The sequence below is a fragment of the Stenella coeruleoalba genome (assembly GCF_951394435.1).
Source record: "Stenella coeruleoalba genome assembly, chromosome: 5".
Classification (NCBI taxonomy): Eukaryota; Metazoa; Chordata; class Mammalia; order Artiodactyla; family Delphinidae; genus Stenella; species Stenella coeruleoalba.
In genome coordinates this window covers 84339166-84357111 of record NC_137150.1, presented here as the reverse complement: position 1 = coordinate 84357111, position 17946 = coordinate 84339166, and the positions used below count along the sequence as shown (strand labels likewise).

General features: G+C 43.4%; 1 protein-coding gene across 25 annotated transcripts in view; it reads right to left on the bottom strand.

Moving 5' to 3' along the window:
* The window catches only part of ZBTB20 (zinc finger and BTB domain containing 20), an 812397-nt gene that overhangs the window by 16039 nt on the left and 778412 nt on the right, over positions 1-17946 (bottom strand). For all 25 annotated transcript variants that reach the window (XM_079921758.1, XM_079921766.1, XM_079921765.1 and 22 more), the window contains one exon: positions 10638-12242. In XM_079921758.1, the coding sequence (XP_079777884.1) occupies positions 10638-12242 (1605 nt within the window). The remainder of the gene's footprint in view (positions 1-10637; positions 12243-17946) is intronic.

Here is a 17946-nt window from a genome sequence, read left to right as displayed (position 1 = left end):
TTCAGTGCCATCATTCGGGGATTTAACTGTGTGTTTGCCATTTGCATTATCAAACAAATATAAGAAATAAAAGAGAGAAAAGTTCTTTGGAGACATGGGGTCTCTAGAATCTTTGGGAACTAAGGTTGGTGGTCACACAGCTTGGCTCTTTGGGGACAGTCTCCGTTTCTGGTATTTTGTCTAGTAAATGCACTCATGCTTTGATTATAGGTCTGGAAAATATTGCCCATCATAGGAATAAGTCATTCTGAAGAGCTATACCTTTGGTTTTTATCTATTTTAGACAGCAATCTTCCTAAAATGTAACTTGAGAGAGTTAATTGGCTATTCTGTCTGGACTGCCCTGAGCTGCAGATTGGCCTTGTCTGGTGTGGAGGTTGAGTAGGTGGTAGACAACACAGTGATCTTAGAGTCAAACGGTTCTGTTCAAATCCAGGCACCAACGGATGGCCTGCCACTCTGACAAATCTGCAAGTGCCTCTGAGGTATACAGTTCCGCTTACCTCACTGTGCTGGTGTTGGCGTAAGATACATACGAAATCACTTTGCAGACCACCAAGCGTGGTGTGGGAATACTTGCCTGGTGTTCTTATTACAAGACTATCCACCAGCACCCCCTCCCCCCATTAAACGCTTCCATACGCCTTTTCTGAACTCTGGGGTCAATTTTTAAAATAGTTTTCTCTTTCTTTGCTCTCAGTGTGTTGGCTGAAACCCTTCTTTCTCCTCAGTTTACTGCTTTGGTTTGCTGTTGGCTTAGAGATCAAATGATCAAGCTTGCTAAAAACTGTAATGTAAATAAGAATATTGTCACCGAATGACCACATGAAATATTCTTCTATAAGTAACGTCCATGGGCCTGTAACATCTCTTTGGATGAAGAGAGACTTGTTTTTGTTGGTGCTGTTTGTTCTAGGCTCTGCTCTTGGCGGGTGAGATGAACTACATTATGGTGTTTCCATCTTTCCCAGCTCACCGCTGGTTGCCCAATGCAGGCACCCACCTCAGAGAGGAAAGGCTGTCCATGTACTCTTCCATAACTCAGCCCAAAGCCCCAAGCCTCTGAAACTCTCTGCGGTAATATTTCAACCTCTGGACGAGGCATCAGGGTAGGAAATCTAGTTCTTGAATTTGAGTTAACATCCATTTAAAATATGTGCCTTGACTGTGTTTCCATTTTTTCCACCATGAAACAGAAGAGGTTTGATGTGTCATGGGGATAATGGCAATGAAAGCAACCACCACGTGTTCTGTGCTTACTGTATGCCGGGCTCACGACTCGTGACCTGCTTTATGAAACTTTATCTCAACAGAAAGCTTTTTCATTGTGTTTGTAAACAAAAAAAGATATATTTTGAATCACACAATCCTAAGAAATGGCTATTTGGTTCAGGAATGACTCCACAAATTTCTAAACCAGTTTCCTTGATCTTTGAACTTTTTCCTTTAGTTATTCACAAACGTTTTGGCCTAGCTCCCTCTCCCCTCTGCTGTCTTCCAGTCTCCTTTCCCTTCATCCCCACTGATGAAAAAGCATGAGCCATAGGATTGAAGAGTTAGAAGAGTTTCACTTTTACACTAAAATGGGGAAATTTAGGGAAGCCTCATTCCTAAATGAAGAGTTCAGTCTCTGCATGGTGTTTATGTAGGTATATTTTTTTGAAATGAGAGATTCCCTAAGAGAGACAGTCATGCATGTTATTTTTAGTTGGAACGTTTCTGTCAGCTGTAAACATGCTTGGAACTCAAGCTGGTCTTTACCATCCTTGTGCTTTCAGTACACTTTCTAGAGGCTATGCTAGGCCGGCCGACTATCTTTTAAAATATGTCCACCTGTCACCTCTAATGGGAAGTCTGCCTTCTTAATTCCAGATGGTATTTTGGCTGCTAGGAAGTTGAAACTTTGTGTTAAAAATTCTCCTGCTGTTTGAAACTTTCACCTTCTTATAGTGTATTTTTCCTCTAGGCAAGGTCAGTGAGGATGGCTTTTTACTTTCACACCCTTCTCATCTGACTATAAGTTGATACTTCACAGCTGTCATCTTTCCCTCTATAGCATATATATGTCTTGATATGTTGTTTGTATGTACCTAGTATTGGTTCGGCCATTAATTATCCGTGTGACCCTGGGTTTTCTAAGTGTTTTCATCTCTCTGGGTTTGTTTCCCCTTCTCTAAGTGAGGAGTTGGACCAAGCACTTGCCATGTCCCTTTGCAGATTTAGTGGCCTTCTGCCCACCATGGGCCATGCCCCAGAGGACTCTGGTCCAGGTCTTGTCAACACATGACCTGAGGGCAACTTGCTTAAATCACTCAATGCATCAGCAGTCCCACATTTTAAATAGGACAAAGTATCCTGCCACAGAAAAATGGTGTGATAGTTAATGAGTAAAAATGTTTGCAAAGCACTTGGGAGCTCCATAAAGGAAAGTGCTCTAAAATTATTCAGGTGCTGTGTTGGTGGAACATAGGCATTCCAGGAACTGTCTTACTAAACAGGGTGCATTTTCAGATGAGTCAGGTATAAACAACTCATTTCTTTATGTATGGATGTGAAACTATATCACTCACTAGAAAGGAGTGATTCTTTCCTTTTATTTTCCTGCATATTACTTATAGTGATCCCCAAAGGGCTTTCAACATTATACATGAAACGGATGTGGTCTGTCGATTATTGCTCTCAGTATGGAGGAGTGAAGTTAAGAGGAGTGGTAGTGGATGGCTTTCCAGGTCTGAGCCTATGGTCAGGAATGATAAGTCTGATTCGTTAGAAAGGGACACAAAGCGCTAAGCAGACAGTAGAATTAGATACAGGACGGGGAAGCTCATATAAGCCCCTGTACTTTGATCCATTTTGGGGCCATACAGATGCAGGAGTTAGATATGAACTCCATTTTCTTGGCTGAATGAACTGGGCATGTTACTTCACCTCTTTAAGCCTCAGTTTCCTTATCTGTAACTTGAGAAATATACAGTTAAGGACCTGTCTTGTGAAGGTATTTTGAAAATTAAAGCGATAAAGCACTTTGCACAGAGTATGTGATCATTTCAAGAAAAATTCCACTGGTCCCTTCAGCACAAAGGAAGTGGTGATAAATGAAATCAACTGAAAAATGGCTTCCATGGCATGGGGAAGCCAACACAAGATTGTGAAAAAATTGTTTCAGGTAATCAATAAAGCAAGTGATTATACTGCAGCTATGCAATTCAGAGTTAAGGGTCTAGTCTCAGCTACAAATGCTAACGGAAAGAAGTGGTACCATGAATAAAATGTCAGCGAATAGCATAGACAGAGGATTTCTTAGCAGGCAGCAACTGAACTCTGGAGGCTGAAAAACCAGACAAAAAGTGGAGGAACAGAAGAGGCGGCAGTGTCCTTTACAATCCCATGGGTTGGGGAATAGTGAATGCATACATTTGTCTCCATTTTTGGATGCCTGCTCTCTAAAGCATCACTTTTCAGCTCCTTCTTGTGGACCAGCACTGACACTCTACCATGACTGACAGTGAGAAAAAAAAAAAGAGGAAGAAAGATACTGTTAGGTTAGTAGATGCAGAGGGTCTGCCCAAAGTTTGGGGCTGAGCCACCCCAATTCTGAATAGTGACCTCTGTATTGGGGGCTCAGCAAGAACCCATTTATTCTGCTGAATCTTTTTTTATTCTAACCAGGCTTCTCCTAGGCTGCAAAGAGGACAGTGGATGCTGTTACCAGGACACTTGTTTGAAACACGGTTCCCACCTGTCTCTCGCATTCTCTCGGCCTCTCCATCATCTGCTCTAGCATACACCTTCCTTCAGATGAGTATAGTGGTGGTGGGGGGGGGCGGTCAGAAAACCAAGCCTGGATGCTTGGTGAGAGGGCAGACAGCAGGGAAGGAAGGGGCGAGCAGGGGTAGGGGAAGGTGGCTACTGGCAAGGAAAGCAGAAGGGGTCCTGGAAATTGTAAGTCCTCTGAAAGGGGAAAATCAAGACTGGAACAGAAAATGGGAAAGGTTCCATGACAAGAATGGAAGGTGCTCAGCTCGGGTCATGCAGAGCCTTCACTGGCTGGAGAGTCTGCTCTCCACCCAGAGAAGTCGAGTTGGAGCTGGGCCTTCACGACCGCCTGCCAGCCTTTCTCTCCAGTTCCAGGGATGCAGTCCTGGTACCATCTTGGACTGTGAGGTTGTCTAGGGGGGACTGCCTACTGGGGACACACTGCATTCACAGAACCTCCGTGGCTTTAGCAACAACTAAAAAGTTTTGGTGTCAAGCAGAATTTTAAAGCTCTCAGGGACCTTCACCCACATTACTTGACTTTTCTTACAACTTTATGAGGGGGTAGATGTTAACAGCCCCAGAAGATGTTCTCTCCATTAGAGTGGTAGAATAACATTCTGCAGGTCCCTCTACAAGTCAGTAATAGCTGAGAGTATGACACCAGCTGAGCCAGATATCCCCTCCTTCTCCAGTTAACAATTTCCTGCTCTCTAGATTATGCTGCAAAATGTATGATGCTGCTATAAAACATAACATGTAAGTTCCTAAATGGCTTGGGTAATTTTAAGGTATTACAGGTAAGTGCTTTCACATAAATTATGTTATTTGATTCTCAGAGCAACCATGTAAACTAAGTACTATTAAAATCTGTACCTATGTGACAAAAAACTGAGGCTCAGACTGACTACAGAATTTACCTAAAATCACCAGGTCAGAAAGTGGTAAAATCAAGGCTTTCTCACTTCAAACCTTATACTTGTTCATTACTTCACTGGCTTGATACAATTAACAGCCCAAGCTCTATGTGAGGATGATCACATCACGATCTTGATCTCACTATTATTACTATATGGATGACATTGTTATGAGACTATCATCACTATATCTATTTATATAAAATTCATGGCCCAAATAGCTGAGCTTCTTAAAGTAACAAAGAAAATAATTAATCGTCCAGAGGACACTAATGGGCATTAGTGACTCTCGGGTGGGCTGTTGATACTATGATTCAGAAAAGGCCCAAATGTCTACCATTTGTTGGTGAAGAAAACACAAGTGGGAACACAGATATAATAGTCTTTGTGTATAGAAAAAGAATAAAAGAAAAAGAAATTTAAGTCTTGCTGAGAAAATAATGCATTTATATCTAAGTCCCCTGAATTAAATTCTCCTGGAAAGCATGCTTACATATTTTCTCCTGGAAATTGAGTGAACATTCATTCACTCACTCAACAAATATTTGTTAAGCAACTACATATGCCTGTATTCATCTATGGATTTTAAAGCAAAAGTCCTAAGATTGGGTCTTAAAAGAAAGTTCTGTCTGAAGAGCACTGCCAGATAAAATACATGGCACCAGGGCTTCCCTGGTGGCGCAGTGGCTGAGAGTCCGCCTGCCGATGCAGGGGACGTGGTTTCGTGCCCCGGTCCGGGAAGATCCCACGTGCCGCAGAGCGGCTGGGCCCGTGAGCCATGGCCGCTGAGCCTGCGCGTTCGGAGCCTGTGCTCCGCAACGGGAGAGGCCACAACAGTGAGAGGCCCGCGTACAGCAAAAAATAAAAATACATGGCACCAGATTAAATCTAAATTTCAGATAACCAATAAATACTTTTTTAGTATAACTACACCACATATATTGAATGGGACATACTTAGACTAAAAATTATTTGTTGTTTATCCAAAAATTCAAATTTAACTGGGCATCCTGTATTTTTGTTTGCTAAATCTGGCAACCCTGTACCTGGTGATAAATAAATACCCTGAACGCCATCTTAGTCAGTTTTGTTATTATGTGTGCAACTTTGTTATATAGGGCAAAGTACAAACAGACAGAACGTGGTATCTGAAATGTGCTCAGATCCTTGGAGAAAGTACTTAATATATAAATGTGCAAAGTATTTTTGCATTATTTCTATGGAACTACATCATACAATAAATAAACAACTCTGGAAATAAGCCACTTTTCCATTTGAAAGTGATTAGATATCATTAGAGAAGGATTCAACTCATTCACTGATTAAATATTTCTTGAATGTTTACTATGTGTAAGGTATTATGCTGGGTATATTGAAGTATAAGATATATATTTCTTTATATATCATATATATGTAATTATATATAAAATTGTTTCTGTTTTCACAAAGTTTACATTCTAATGGGCAGGCATAGAGGCACCTACATAATGATAAGTCATTGTTACAAGTCAATTTTAAGTGCCAGAAGGGGACATTTGCCATGGAACCTTCCATATGCAAGATATTTGCTTCCATAACATAATTTATCACTATAAAATCAAGCTGTTGTCCATAACTATGTTTTACTTTTTCCAAACACATAGGTTCTTGTGAGTGGAATTTTGGGGAACAATGTTATGTATCAAAAGCAACCTGAAGCCATCCTCCTTCTAATCACCCAGGCCATCTAGGGAAGCGATTCCCAACTTAGTGTGAATCAGGGCTTGTTAAAACATAGATTGCTGGGTTCCCTCACCAGAGTTTCTGATTCAGGTCTGGGATAGGTTCGAGAATTTGCATGTTGCTGCTATGGGGATCACACTTTGAGAAGTACTGCTCCCACGTTATCTTTGAATTTTCCCTATTGCTTGGCTTCCACATCCACGTTCATACCCAGGCTTATCCTCCTATGTCCTCTGTCTTTTCCTTCCCTCCCATTCCTTTGACTTTTGCTTTTTCTCTTAGGAGAGGGCATAGAGGAGTCCTGCTTTGTTCCATGACAGGATGGTTTGTGTTATCTTTGCTTTTTTCCAATTCTCTTGTTTTCAAATGTGTACTTAACTCTTGTTTTTCTTCCTCACAACTTTTATGAAGCTGCAGTAAAGCGAACTTGAGAAACTCCTAGAAGAGATGAAGTCCTACCATGGTTTGTTTGGCAGTAGATAGAGTGGTTTGGTGAGAGATTTTCTTGAAAAAATCCTTAAGGGATGAAAAAAAAAGTTCATGTTATGGAGGAAGTTCAAGGGAAACCCAAGGGGTATCACATTGCTTCAGCATTTGAATTCCAGTGAAGAAGGAAACATGTCAAGAGTTTATTACTCAGAGATTGGAGATAGAGCAAAAAAACTCAGTGCCTCTGGAAGTGGAGGGGCTAAAGTAACGATGACGATTTTTTTTTTTTTTAAAAAAACATTAAGTAGTACTTTACCTTTTATGAAAAGCTCTCACATGCATAATACCGTTACAGCTACTCAAAAGGTGGGAAATTATTATTTCCACTTTAAACTCAAAGAAACTGAAGGTAATGAAATTAAATGACTTGCATAAGGTCACAGTTAGAGGAACCAAAACCGAACCCAGATAATCTAATTCCAGCACAGTCGTCTTTCACTATGTCCCTGCTCTAAGTTTCAGTGTTATAATCATTGTGGAATATTCTCTACAACCAGAGCTTCCTCGGTTCTCTAAGGTAGAGCTTAGCTCCGAGGTGAATACGATGGACGACTTATTTGTTACAATCGCGTCCTTTCAATGAATATGTGGACCATTAACATAGAGTTAGAATTCAGGTCTCAGGATCGATTCTCTGCAGTTGTCGAAAGCAAGTATCATTTACATTAAAACTTGCAGTTGCTAACCTGCAAAGCCAGTTATCATGCATAGTGGCTGTGATGGAGAACCTGTTTCTTTCCTTTTAGCTCTGTCAAGCTACTCTTTCTTGGTAAGATTCTTTTATGTTAGACCATAGGTAAGAATACAGAATCCATCTCTACTCTTCCAAGTATTCTAGAAAGTAGATACTTTCTAGAATCTTATTTTAGACTAACATTTGGACTTTCTGCTGTGGATTATTTATCATTTCCACTGGGCTCCTGTAAAGTTGGGAGGCCCCACTTTTTTGATGTTTTCCCAAGAAACTGGAGAAAACTTTGTTTTGAAATGTCGGCCAAAGTGAATCCAGGTCCTGAATTACTTCCATATGTTCAGGCTGTCTTGCCTTTTGAAAACCTAGACTAACTGTTTCTAAACTTTGTTAGGTTATAGACTACTTCACTCAGACAAAAGTCTTGATAGAGAGATGGCCGTTCCAAACTGCCACTGCCAAATGATTCGGGGGTGAAAGGGAAGACTGTTGATTCTTTTAAATGAGGCGCTTGAGTCATATATGTACATTTATCGCTCCTGGATGTGGCCAGGTTATACACACCAACAGAAAGACCTTCAAAATTTACTGAGGAACTTCATAGTTTACTAGAGATCTGAAGGCTACCCTCTGAGCATAACTCAGATTTATAAAATGACTTTACTTGTAGCTTTTGTATCTGTGATGTCTAAATTTGCAAACCCGTTGCTGGTTTTCTTATGAGCAAATCTAGTTATTTGGGTTAACCACAGAATCCTTTGGTGAATCCACTGAATAAATGTGTTTATACACCCAAAAGACACTTTTCGGTAGTACGCTAAAAATTTTATGTTCCAGATTTAAAGCCTTATTTCAATACGTGATCTAACAGAGTGTGTAAACTTTATATCTGCTAGGTCTACTGGAAGAGATGCAAAGAAGGTGAGTAGAAATGTTCATGGATCCAAGACCAGCAAAGTCAACTTTGGCTAAGAATACACTTCCACAAATGATCTCTTTTTTTTCCCCTTAATCCTTAATTTGATGGATTTATAAGATAGCTGCTCAGAGAAGGAAAGGACATAAACTATGGGAGAGCACTCCGTAAACCATAAATTGCCACATAAATAAAAATATTACTATTTGATTAATTTACTAAATAATGATCATACCATACCACATGGAAAATGTCCTTAGATATTCACATTTACCCTAAGTAAACATAGTGACTTACTACTACTACCTGATTTTCTTCCTGAATTCAGTAGTGAGTCACTATGTTTTCTGGAGGTATGAAAACTCATCTTTAAGGATTCACATAAAGGCACATACATGGATTTACGTACTGTCCTGACTTAAGTTGAACTGCAAAGAAGGAAAATTGCATCTTAAGTAATGTTCTATTTCAGTTGCTCACTTCCATGTTGATGTGTCTGTTGCTGTCCTTCCCTTCTATTCCCCAATTTAAATTGATCTGCTTTATGTCCCATCCCCTAGCTATTCCTGCTAGCTGGCCTGAGGAACAATGTTGCTTTGAGTAACCAACTTGTTTTCATGTATTGTAATTCATGTATGTAACTTCCCCCTGACAATTTATTTGTCATTTAACAGGGACATTCTGGAACTAGAGGTTTATCTAGAGAGACGAGTGACTCTCATCATAGGAATTCCAAATATGGTGATCAACATGGGGGTAGGTATTTTCAGGTACAAGAGAATCCATGTGAAATCATATCACACATGTAGTCCCTTATAGGGAGGAGCATCCGTGGAGCTCTCGCTTCTATGCCTGTCCCATTACGGAACTAGGATAGGGCTCTGGCTGGGAGGTCAGGAGATCTTAGCTCTAGAATCATGAACTCCAGGGATGAAAGACCATCTTGCCCAACTACTCGCCTGATGGATGATTGAATTGCCTGTATAACATCGCTATGAAATGATCTTCCATTCTCTCCTTGAACACCTCTAATTACAGGAACTCACTCCCTTTGGAAGTTGTCTGCCTGTCTCAGAGCAACTCTGCCTGTTAACAAACTTCCTATTTTATTTAACCGAATCTCTCTATAGCTTCCATTCATTGGTCCATTTCTACATTTTGGACCCAAACAGAACAAGCTTAAGGGATCTTCCCTCCAAACCATTTAAATAATACTAACAGTGTGAACAATAGCTACCATTTATACAGTACTTATTATGTGCTGGAAATTGCTTTAAGAACTTCATATATATTAGTTCATTTAATCCTCAAAACAGCACTACAAGAAAGAAATATCACTACTACCCCCATTATATAGACAAGGAAACTAACGTATAGAAAGGTTAAGCAACTTTGCCAAGAGGACAAAGTGCAGTAGGCGCTTTCAGTTCAAACCTAGGCACTGTTGAACACCTCTGGCACCTCAGCAATGACTCACATGCCATGGCTTCACGTCCCTTTCCATCTTACTCATACTCCTCTGAGTGTGCCCCAGTGAGTCTACTGTCCTTTCAAAAGGGAGTACACAGAACTGACTGTGGTATCTAGATATGGAAAATAGAGAACAAGCACTAGAAAACAGAGCAAGTCTATCAGTCCTCCTCATTTCAGGGACCATAAATGCAGCCTCCGCTTGCATCAGCCTTGTTGTGGCCTCCTCAAGCTGATGGTTCATATAAAACTTACTACAGACTAAAACCCTCATCCCTGCTCTGCCTACATGACTTTGTCTGTAACACAAGGTGACTGGAGTATATGGTCTCCAAGGACTTTTCCAGTTCTAACCATCCAGGATCAAAAACATATTTCAAAGTTCAGTGAAGTTAAGGAATGTTGTGCCTGCAAATTCTGTATTAGGTTTTCTCATTTGGCCCTTTTCCACAAAGGGTTTCTGTGACTTTGTCTTTCTGTGACAGGGCACTTGGTTCCTGTGATGGGGGCATAGTCGGGGCTTCTAGAAGATGGTTTACAATGGGGTCTTCCTTAAAATCTGAAAGATGACTCCGTACCTTCCCTTGCACCTGCTGCCCTGCCCCCCCTTCCCCAGCCCCCTCAGCCCCTCCCCCTGCTGCCAGCTCTCCGGGGGGGGGGGGGGGGCTGCGCTCACCTGTGTGTACGAACATGTGCTTGACGTAGTTCTGTTTGGCGGTGAAAGTCTTGTTGCAGAGAGTGCACTCATAAGGCTTTTTTTCGCCCTGCCCACTGGCTGTGCTGTGGCCGGCGGATGGGGCCAGGGGCTGTGGCGCTGGCAGCTGTGCAGTAAAGGTTGACAGGCCGGGCTGGGACACTGTCACAAACTGGGTCTGCTGGCCTGCCAAGGGCTGTGGCAGGCTGAAGAGGAAAGGCTTGGGGCCGCTGCCCGCGGGCTGGGTGGTGAAGAGGGCCGGCAGGTAGGTGTTGCCGGCTGTGCCAATGACCTGTGTGTTGCTGGTTAAGGTCAGAGGCATCCTCAAGTTGCTGGTGAGGGTTTCCGTCTGGCGTAAGTAGAGCTGGGTGCTTGGCAGTGGCTGCCCGATGGACGTGTTGACCGCAGGCTGCTGCAGGGCGCTCTTGTCGGAGCTGTTGCTTACGGCGATCACCGTGCTGTCCAGCTCCACCTCGTTGCTTCTTTCCGGGGACGAGGCACCGGTCTCTAGCTGGTGCGGCTGCGGAGCGCCCTCAGCCGGGGCTTCCGCAGCCTGCTCAGGTTGGGCGGATTCGGCCTGGCCGTCCCGCGCCGCCCCAGGCCCGAACTGCTGCTCCACGGAGTCGGGTTCGGTGCCTATGGAGGAGCTGACGCCCGAGTCGAAGCTTTCGCCCTTGGGTTCACTCTCGGTGCCCTCGGCCTGGTCGGTGTCTTCCGTACACTCCTCGGACTCGTTGCGCTCCAGGATCTGCACCCTTTGCTGCCCGTAGTAGTCGTAGTCGTCCTCCATCTCCTGCTTGATGTGGATGTTGCCCACCAGGGTCTGGATGCGCACCGGCCGGGGCTGTTTGCGGCAGTGCGTGGTCTCGGGGGTGGTGGACAGGTATCGCTCCATCTGCTGTGAGCGCTCGTGGATGCGCGTGATCCAGCTGGGGTCTTCCATATGGTGGTCACGGGGCAGGCCGAGCGCCGTCTCGTGGTGGCTGACCACCGCACCGCTGTAGAAGGAGCGCTCGCCGCTGCCGTTCTGCATGGAGCATGCATAGAGCGCCGAGTAGATCCTGTCCACGCTGTGCTGCGGGTGGCTCTGCAGGTAGCCTGATTCGGTGTCGCTGCTCTGGCCCGAGGTGCCCGACTCGGGAGTGCCCCGTGGCGTGTCCTGGCCCGAGTCCTGGATCCCCGGGAACACATCGCCCACGTTCTGCGACACGATGCGCGTGCACTCATCGATGACCGTTTTGATCTGCAGGATGCTGGCGGCCGTCAGGATCTGCAGGGCTTCCGACTGCGAGACGCGCAGCACGCCACTGTACATGAAGTCAATGAGCTTTTGCACCGACTGCACGGACACCACGGACGGGATCTCAATGTCGCTGTAGCCCAGCAGCAGCTTGTCCTGGAAGAAGGGGCTGCCGGCTGCCAGCACGCAGCGGTGTGCGCGCAGCATGCTCCCGTGGATGCGCACCGTCACGTCACAGAAGTGGCCACGGTTGCGCTGCTCGTTGAGGGTCTCGAGCACGGAATTGCTGAAGTTGTGAAGGTTGATGCTGTGAATGCGCTCGGTCATCCCCTTGCAACTGATGTCACCTGCACGGCAAGAGAGACACAAGACAGGGCGAGGGTCAGAGCTAGCTGACTGCATCCCTAAAATCTAGGCCTCAGGTGGGCAATACTCATGGGCCCTAGAATCACTCCCCCCCGCCGCCTTGCAGACACAAGCGGGCTCTGTGGCTTTGCACAAGGGTCAACTTGTGGGTGTGATGTCCTATGGGAACAAGGCCTTGAATTTTGTTCCAGCAGTGCTCCAGCTATTTTGGTGTATTGAATCCATTTTAACCCCGTGGACCTTCAGCCAGGGTTGTCAGTTGACGCAGAGCAGCCTAAAACACAGATGGGTCATTGCCTGCTATACTACAACTTCAGCAAAGAGGGACTGAAAGGCAAATGCAAGACTCGTTCTCATGAAACTCTGCCTCCACTTTAGGCTTAAGCAGGCCCTTTAAGAAAGCTTACATTTTCCTTAACTTATCAAAATTTCTTACTTTATTCATAGACAGCAAAAATACTTATAGTTAAATTCCTTTCCTATTAATTTATACGGCACATTCCCCAAATCCATATGAGGTATGCAAAAATTCTTGGAAAATTCAACCCACTCTAAGATATCCACCCAACTGCCACCATGTTTTCCAGTTGAGGGACAGGCTCTAGAATGCAATCTGCTGGCTAAAGGGGCACTTGCCCACTGCTTTCTGTATGTACGCATTTTTCTCAACATCTCTGACAACCTGTTTGAGTCCTTTCTAGGGTGGCTGTCTGTGATGTGGTGGTTGTCTGAATTTTCTGAGGCTTACTGAAGAAGAAATGTTAAACAGGTCAAAGATGGCAGTGTTGACCTGGGAGACTGGAGTACACTAGGTGACCACATTTGCCATTCAAACTGGGCACTTTTGAGAGTGAAAGGGAGCACTGTTGAAAATTAGGTCAGGACAGCAGGAGTAAGCCCTGAGTGGGATGTACGATCACCCGGAAATTGGGTGCTTTCTGTGCTTGATAGAGGGAGGTATCAAACAGCTCCCAGTAGGAAGGCAGCAGTCAGCTACGTGGAGGATGTGGATATCCTGACCTATTGCCACCCATATATCCCAGATATATATCCTTGTGACCTATTGCCACCCATATATCCCTGTGCAGGCAAGGGATAATATTGGTAACATCTAGACCCCAGATTGAGAAGGATAACAGGTGTCTATAACACTGAGTTTTAGGGCTTTCCTATTTTTCTACTTTACCTCTCTAAAGAATCACTCTCTCCAAACCATTCTTCAGATTCCCCATTCTTGCCTTCACAACTGAACGATCAGCTTGAGGGAGGCCAAGTAAGTAGGCTTTCAAAACCAGGTGACCCAAGTATGGCTTGTTGGCTGTGACCCAGATCCTTATATCTTGTTAGAAGTAACCCAGAGGTAACGGCCTACACACAGAGGAATGTCCACCTCCTCACTTTCTTTCTCCTCTGTCCTAGGAGAGAGGGCCAGCTCAGGGAAGTCTGAGCTCAACTAGGTTTTCTACCTTGCTACGCCCTACCTCCTCATGCTGTCTGAGTTCAGTGGATATGACCTCATTCTTATATACTAATTCATTTCCTTTGCTCTCAACTTTACATTCAGTCAGCCTCACATATATCCACTTAACTTAGTAAATGCCTATGGGCTCTATGTTCTCTTTCAGTGATATGATTTGTGCAAAGTTTTACATAAAAGAATTCCTTCTCATTTCGACTTCCATTAGGCCTGTTAGGTGCCTAAAATATTTCATTAGGCTACTGTTTCTATTTTTTTTATTTTATATAAAACAAATTGTCTTTGTCAGGGTTAGGAATCATGATGAATCCTCTATAGCTGTGTTAATACAAAACATGGCACCAGAGGAAGGGCCCAATAACCTAGGAAGGAAAATTCAGGAAATCAGTCAACAGACCAAATTCCAGCATCTTGCTGAGTCCCTGATGTATGTGTACTGCGATAATAACAAGAGCAAACACTTTTCAAGAGCTTATTATGTGTCAAGTTCTAACTACTTTATGTATATTATTTCATTGAATCCTCACAACAACCCTATGATGTCGGTAGTATTATTATCCCCATACCTCAGATGAGGAAACTGAGGCCAAAGAAATTAGGAAATCCACTCAAGGCCATGTAGGCAATTGGTGGTTGAGCTGGCATTTGAACCCAGGCAGTCTGGTTCTAGAGTTCACACTCTTATCTGCTTCACTGTATTGCATTCTTTGCCCCTGAATGAAGTCTGGCCCTTAGATGTCCACTGTCTGCTGTAAAGCTGTGTGAAAAGGTTTTTCCAGTATGCTCTCCAGCTACTTCTATACCTATCCACAAATTAGTATGATGTTCATGTTTCTAGGCCTTGGGACTTCAACATAGCCTCAGTCATCTAGTAAAGAACACTTTTTTGAAGTTTATAAATGGAACAGTGCAAGAGATAAAAGTGAGGCCTGGCACTAAAATGTAGAGTTTTCTATATACAGTTTTACTATCACCAAGATCTCCATCATTTAAGTAAAATGGTAAGTACTAAAACTGGTTGAGTCTCTGATAAAATCACCATCTCTGAGTAGGATGGGCTTATTAAAAAATTTTTTCCACACAGGTGAAAACACTCTTGAAACACACAATTGCTCATAGCACCACTTGCAGTTATAGCACTAGAGTTATCATATATCACAAAGAGTTGTCTTCTTTCTGATAATTCTGGGAAGAAGCTCAATCACAATTATCATAATAATTAATAACCATGTAGCGTTTTACAGCGTACAAACTCTTTCACATGTATCATCTCATTTACTCCTTATAACAATCCTATATGTTTTCAGGACAGGTCCTATTATTACTGTTTCATGTGAGAGGAAGTCAAGGCTTTCAAAGTATCTAAATGACTTGCCCAATGTTTTACACAGCTAGTAAGTGGCAGGGGTGGGATTAGAACCCATGCCCCTTGATACTCTTTTTATCACATGATACTGGATTGCTGATGAATGAAACTTGGATTGCCCAAAGACTGAGGGCCATCCTAATTCTCAGGACGTAGAAGAAAAGATAAAGACGCTGAAAATGATGATGGAGGTTGCTTTAGAGTTGGAAATGGTCAACAAGAGCTATCATTACATTACACATATTCATACATACACACACACACACACACACACACACACACACACACAGAGTCTCAAGAAGAAAATTCAAACTGCTTGTTGGATTGAACTGGTCAATTCTATCTAAATAATCAGGTAACCCTATGGAGATAATCACAACAAAAAGTGCTAAATATTCTGAGTTCCGGTTATTGGAGTAATGTTACCAACTTCATTAGAAACCACAGAGACAAACTCAAACCTGCACACATATACAACTTGACCTGACTAGCCTAGCTGGATTTTTGTAGACACAATTTTTAAATGTTTCTCCGAGAGCACTGGTCCTGTACTGCAGTGAGCAGCCGTGAAAGGCTGAATCGTTTTGCTGATATGTGTACAGATGTGATGGGGGACCCTGCCGGTCCATTCAAGCATGCCTCGTCCCTCCAGCACACAATGCTGAAGCAAGTCCTTTCCCAGGCTTTCTTTCATTTTTAACACTAACACAGTGGGAAAAAGTTCCTGCCACGGCAAGGCAATGTCCAGGCTTTTGTGAAACAGGTCCTTTTCATCCAGTGGGCATTAATGTATAGATTCCAACGGAATAAATCTGAAATACTCTACTGTAGAAGATTTGTTCCCCATTGAAAACAAACCTTGATTAGATGGTTATTCAGAGACTGTATAGGAAGGAATGGTGTGAAAATGTTAACTCCATTCTTTCTTAGATTGGCACTGAATAGGCAATTGGGCTATTCAAAAAAAAACAAAAACAAAAAAAAACCCTCATCTACAAAACCATACAACTTTACAAAGATTTTGTGTGTCTGGGGATGCCACGTTACCCTCCCCTCCCAAAAAAACCCCACAGTGGTGTGAACAAAGAACTGATGGGGCAAAATGAAAAAAGTGATAAAAATAGTTCTCTGTGTGTTTTAAAATAGTAACCTACCTTCTCTCCACTAGAGTAAAAATGTGGAGTCAGCCTGTGATGGCATTCACCAGAACACACAAGGAATTCTACTCTTGAAAGTGATCATGTATTCTAAGTGATCGTGTTCTGTGAGTGAGCACAGTATGGAGGAGGCTGAGGTGGGAGTGAGTACTGGAGGGGTATTCTGCTTGTGGTGAAATAGCTGATGCAGGGCCTGGCTCTCTGTGCTGTAGGAACCCAGGCCCTGCCTGTCCCTGAAACGGCGGGTGTCCAGGGATAGGACTTAGCATGAGAATAGAAAAGCTGCCTGTGCACAAGGGAAAAGGAACAAGAAAGGAAACAGCAGGCAATACAATCTCTTTTAATTAGGTGTGAAATCCAGTCCTTTCTCAGCCCGGATATATAAAATGAGACTAGTGCAAGGGTGAGGTGTTGTAGAGGGAGATGGGAATTGGAAGTCTCTGTGGCTTGGAAAGAAACACCAGCTCTCAAATTAAAACCGAGATGAATTTTGGTCAAGTCAACAGGCCGAAGTCAAATGTCAGGGCTGAATAGCCCTTGAGCTTTCAATCTGGGCCACCAGGCTCACGTGCGCTAAGTGGGTCAGCACATGAAATAGGGCCAGGTGGCCAGGCCTCCACAAGCCAGCCTCTTATCACACCCTCTCCCAGATTGTGCTTTGATAGCACGCTGAAGTTGCTCTTTCCTATATCAGGTGATTAGTGATGATGGTAAACTCTCACGTTTTGGTGCTACCTACCAAGCTGGTCCCACTGGGAGACAGCCAGTTCTTGCTGGAGAAAGCTGGAATGCATGTGGCAACTCAGGCCTCTTCCTCCCCAAATCGACATCTGTTGCCCTGCCAGGGGCAAGACCTCAGTCATGTATATACTTCACTATGTGTCGAGGGGATACCTGCTGAGTCTCTGCACCACAGGAGGTTAGGGGTTGCTTGCTCACAGGTTCTATCATCTACAGCAGATGGTCCTGCATGTCCCTACCCCCTCATTCTATCTCACTGGCATCTCCACCGTCTTTGGAGGGTGGCTCTGGGGAAATCCCTTATGCAAGTGAAAGGTGGTAGGCAGACCAAGACCTCTTTCTCCTACTGTGGTTCCATACACCTAGCATATCCCAGCTCTCATTGCCCCTGCAGGCGAACTACGGGAAGGTCATCAGCTTACAACAAGGAGAGGTGCGCTGCTTTACTTCTCCATTCCTGGTGATAAGGGGGATGCTTTGGGCCATCTCCCAGTGAGAGTTCTCCCTTACCTTCCACCTTCCAGGTTGTCTTAAGCCTGCACTACAGGAACCATTAGCGATTTCACCATTTTCTTTCTTTTTTTATCATCAGTAACAGAATTCTTCTCCTAAAACATAAATCAATTCTTCAACTTTCAGAAATTTAACTTTCAAACATATTTTCAGGAATACACGACCACTGAAAGTTGGGAGCACCCTGTATGTACTTTTATAGTCACTGCTTATTATTTCAGGTAGACAGAGATATTAAAATTACTAACGCTTTTCTATTAAGGATCTCAATGTTATGGTTGGGTATGTCTTCTATATTACTTGAATTTTCATTCATATATGTAATTCATACATTTAATGAAATTTCATCCATTCTGGAGCACATTTTAAGTATTTAAAGGTCCTTAAGAAGCATATGTAGTAGTATCTATCTATCTATCTATATCTATATC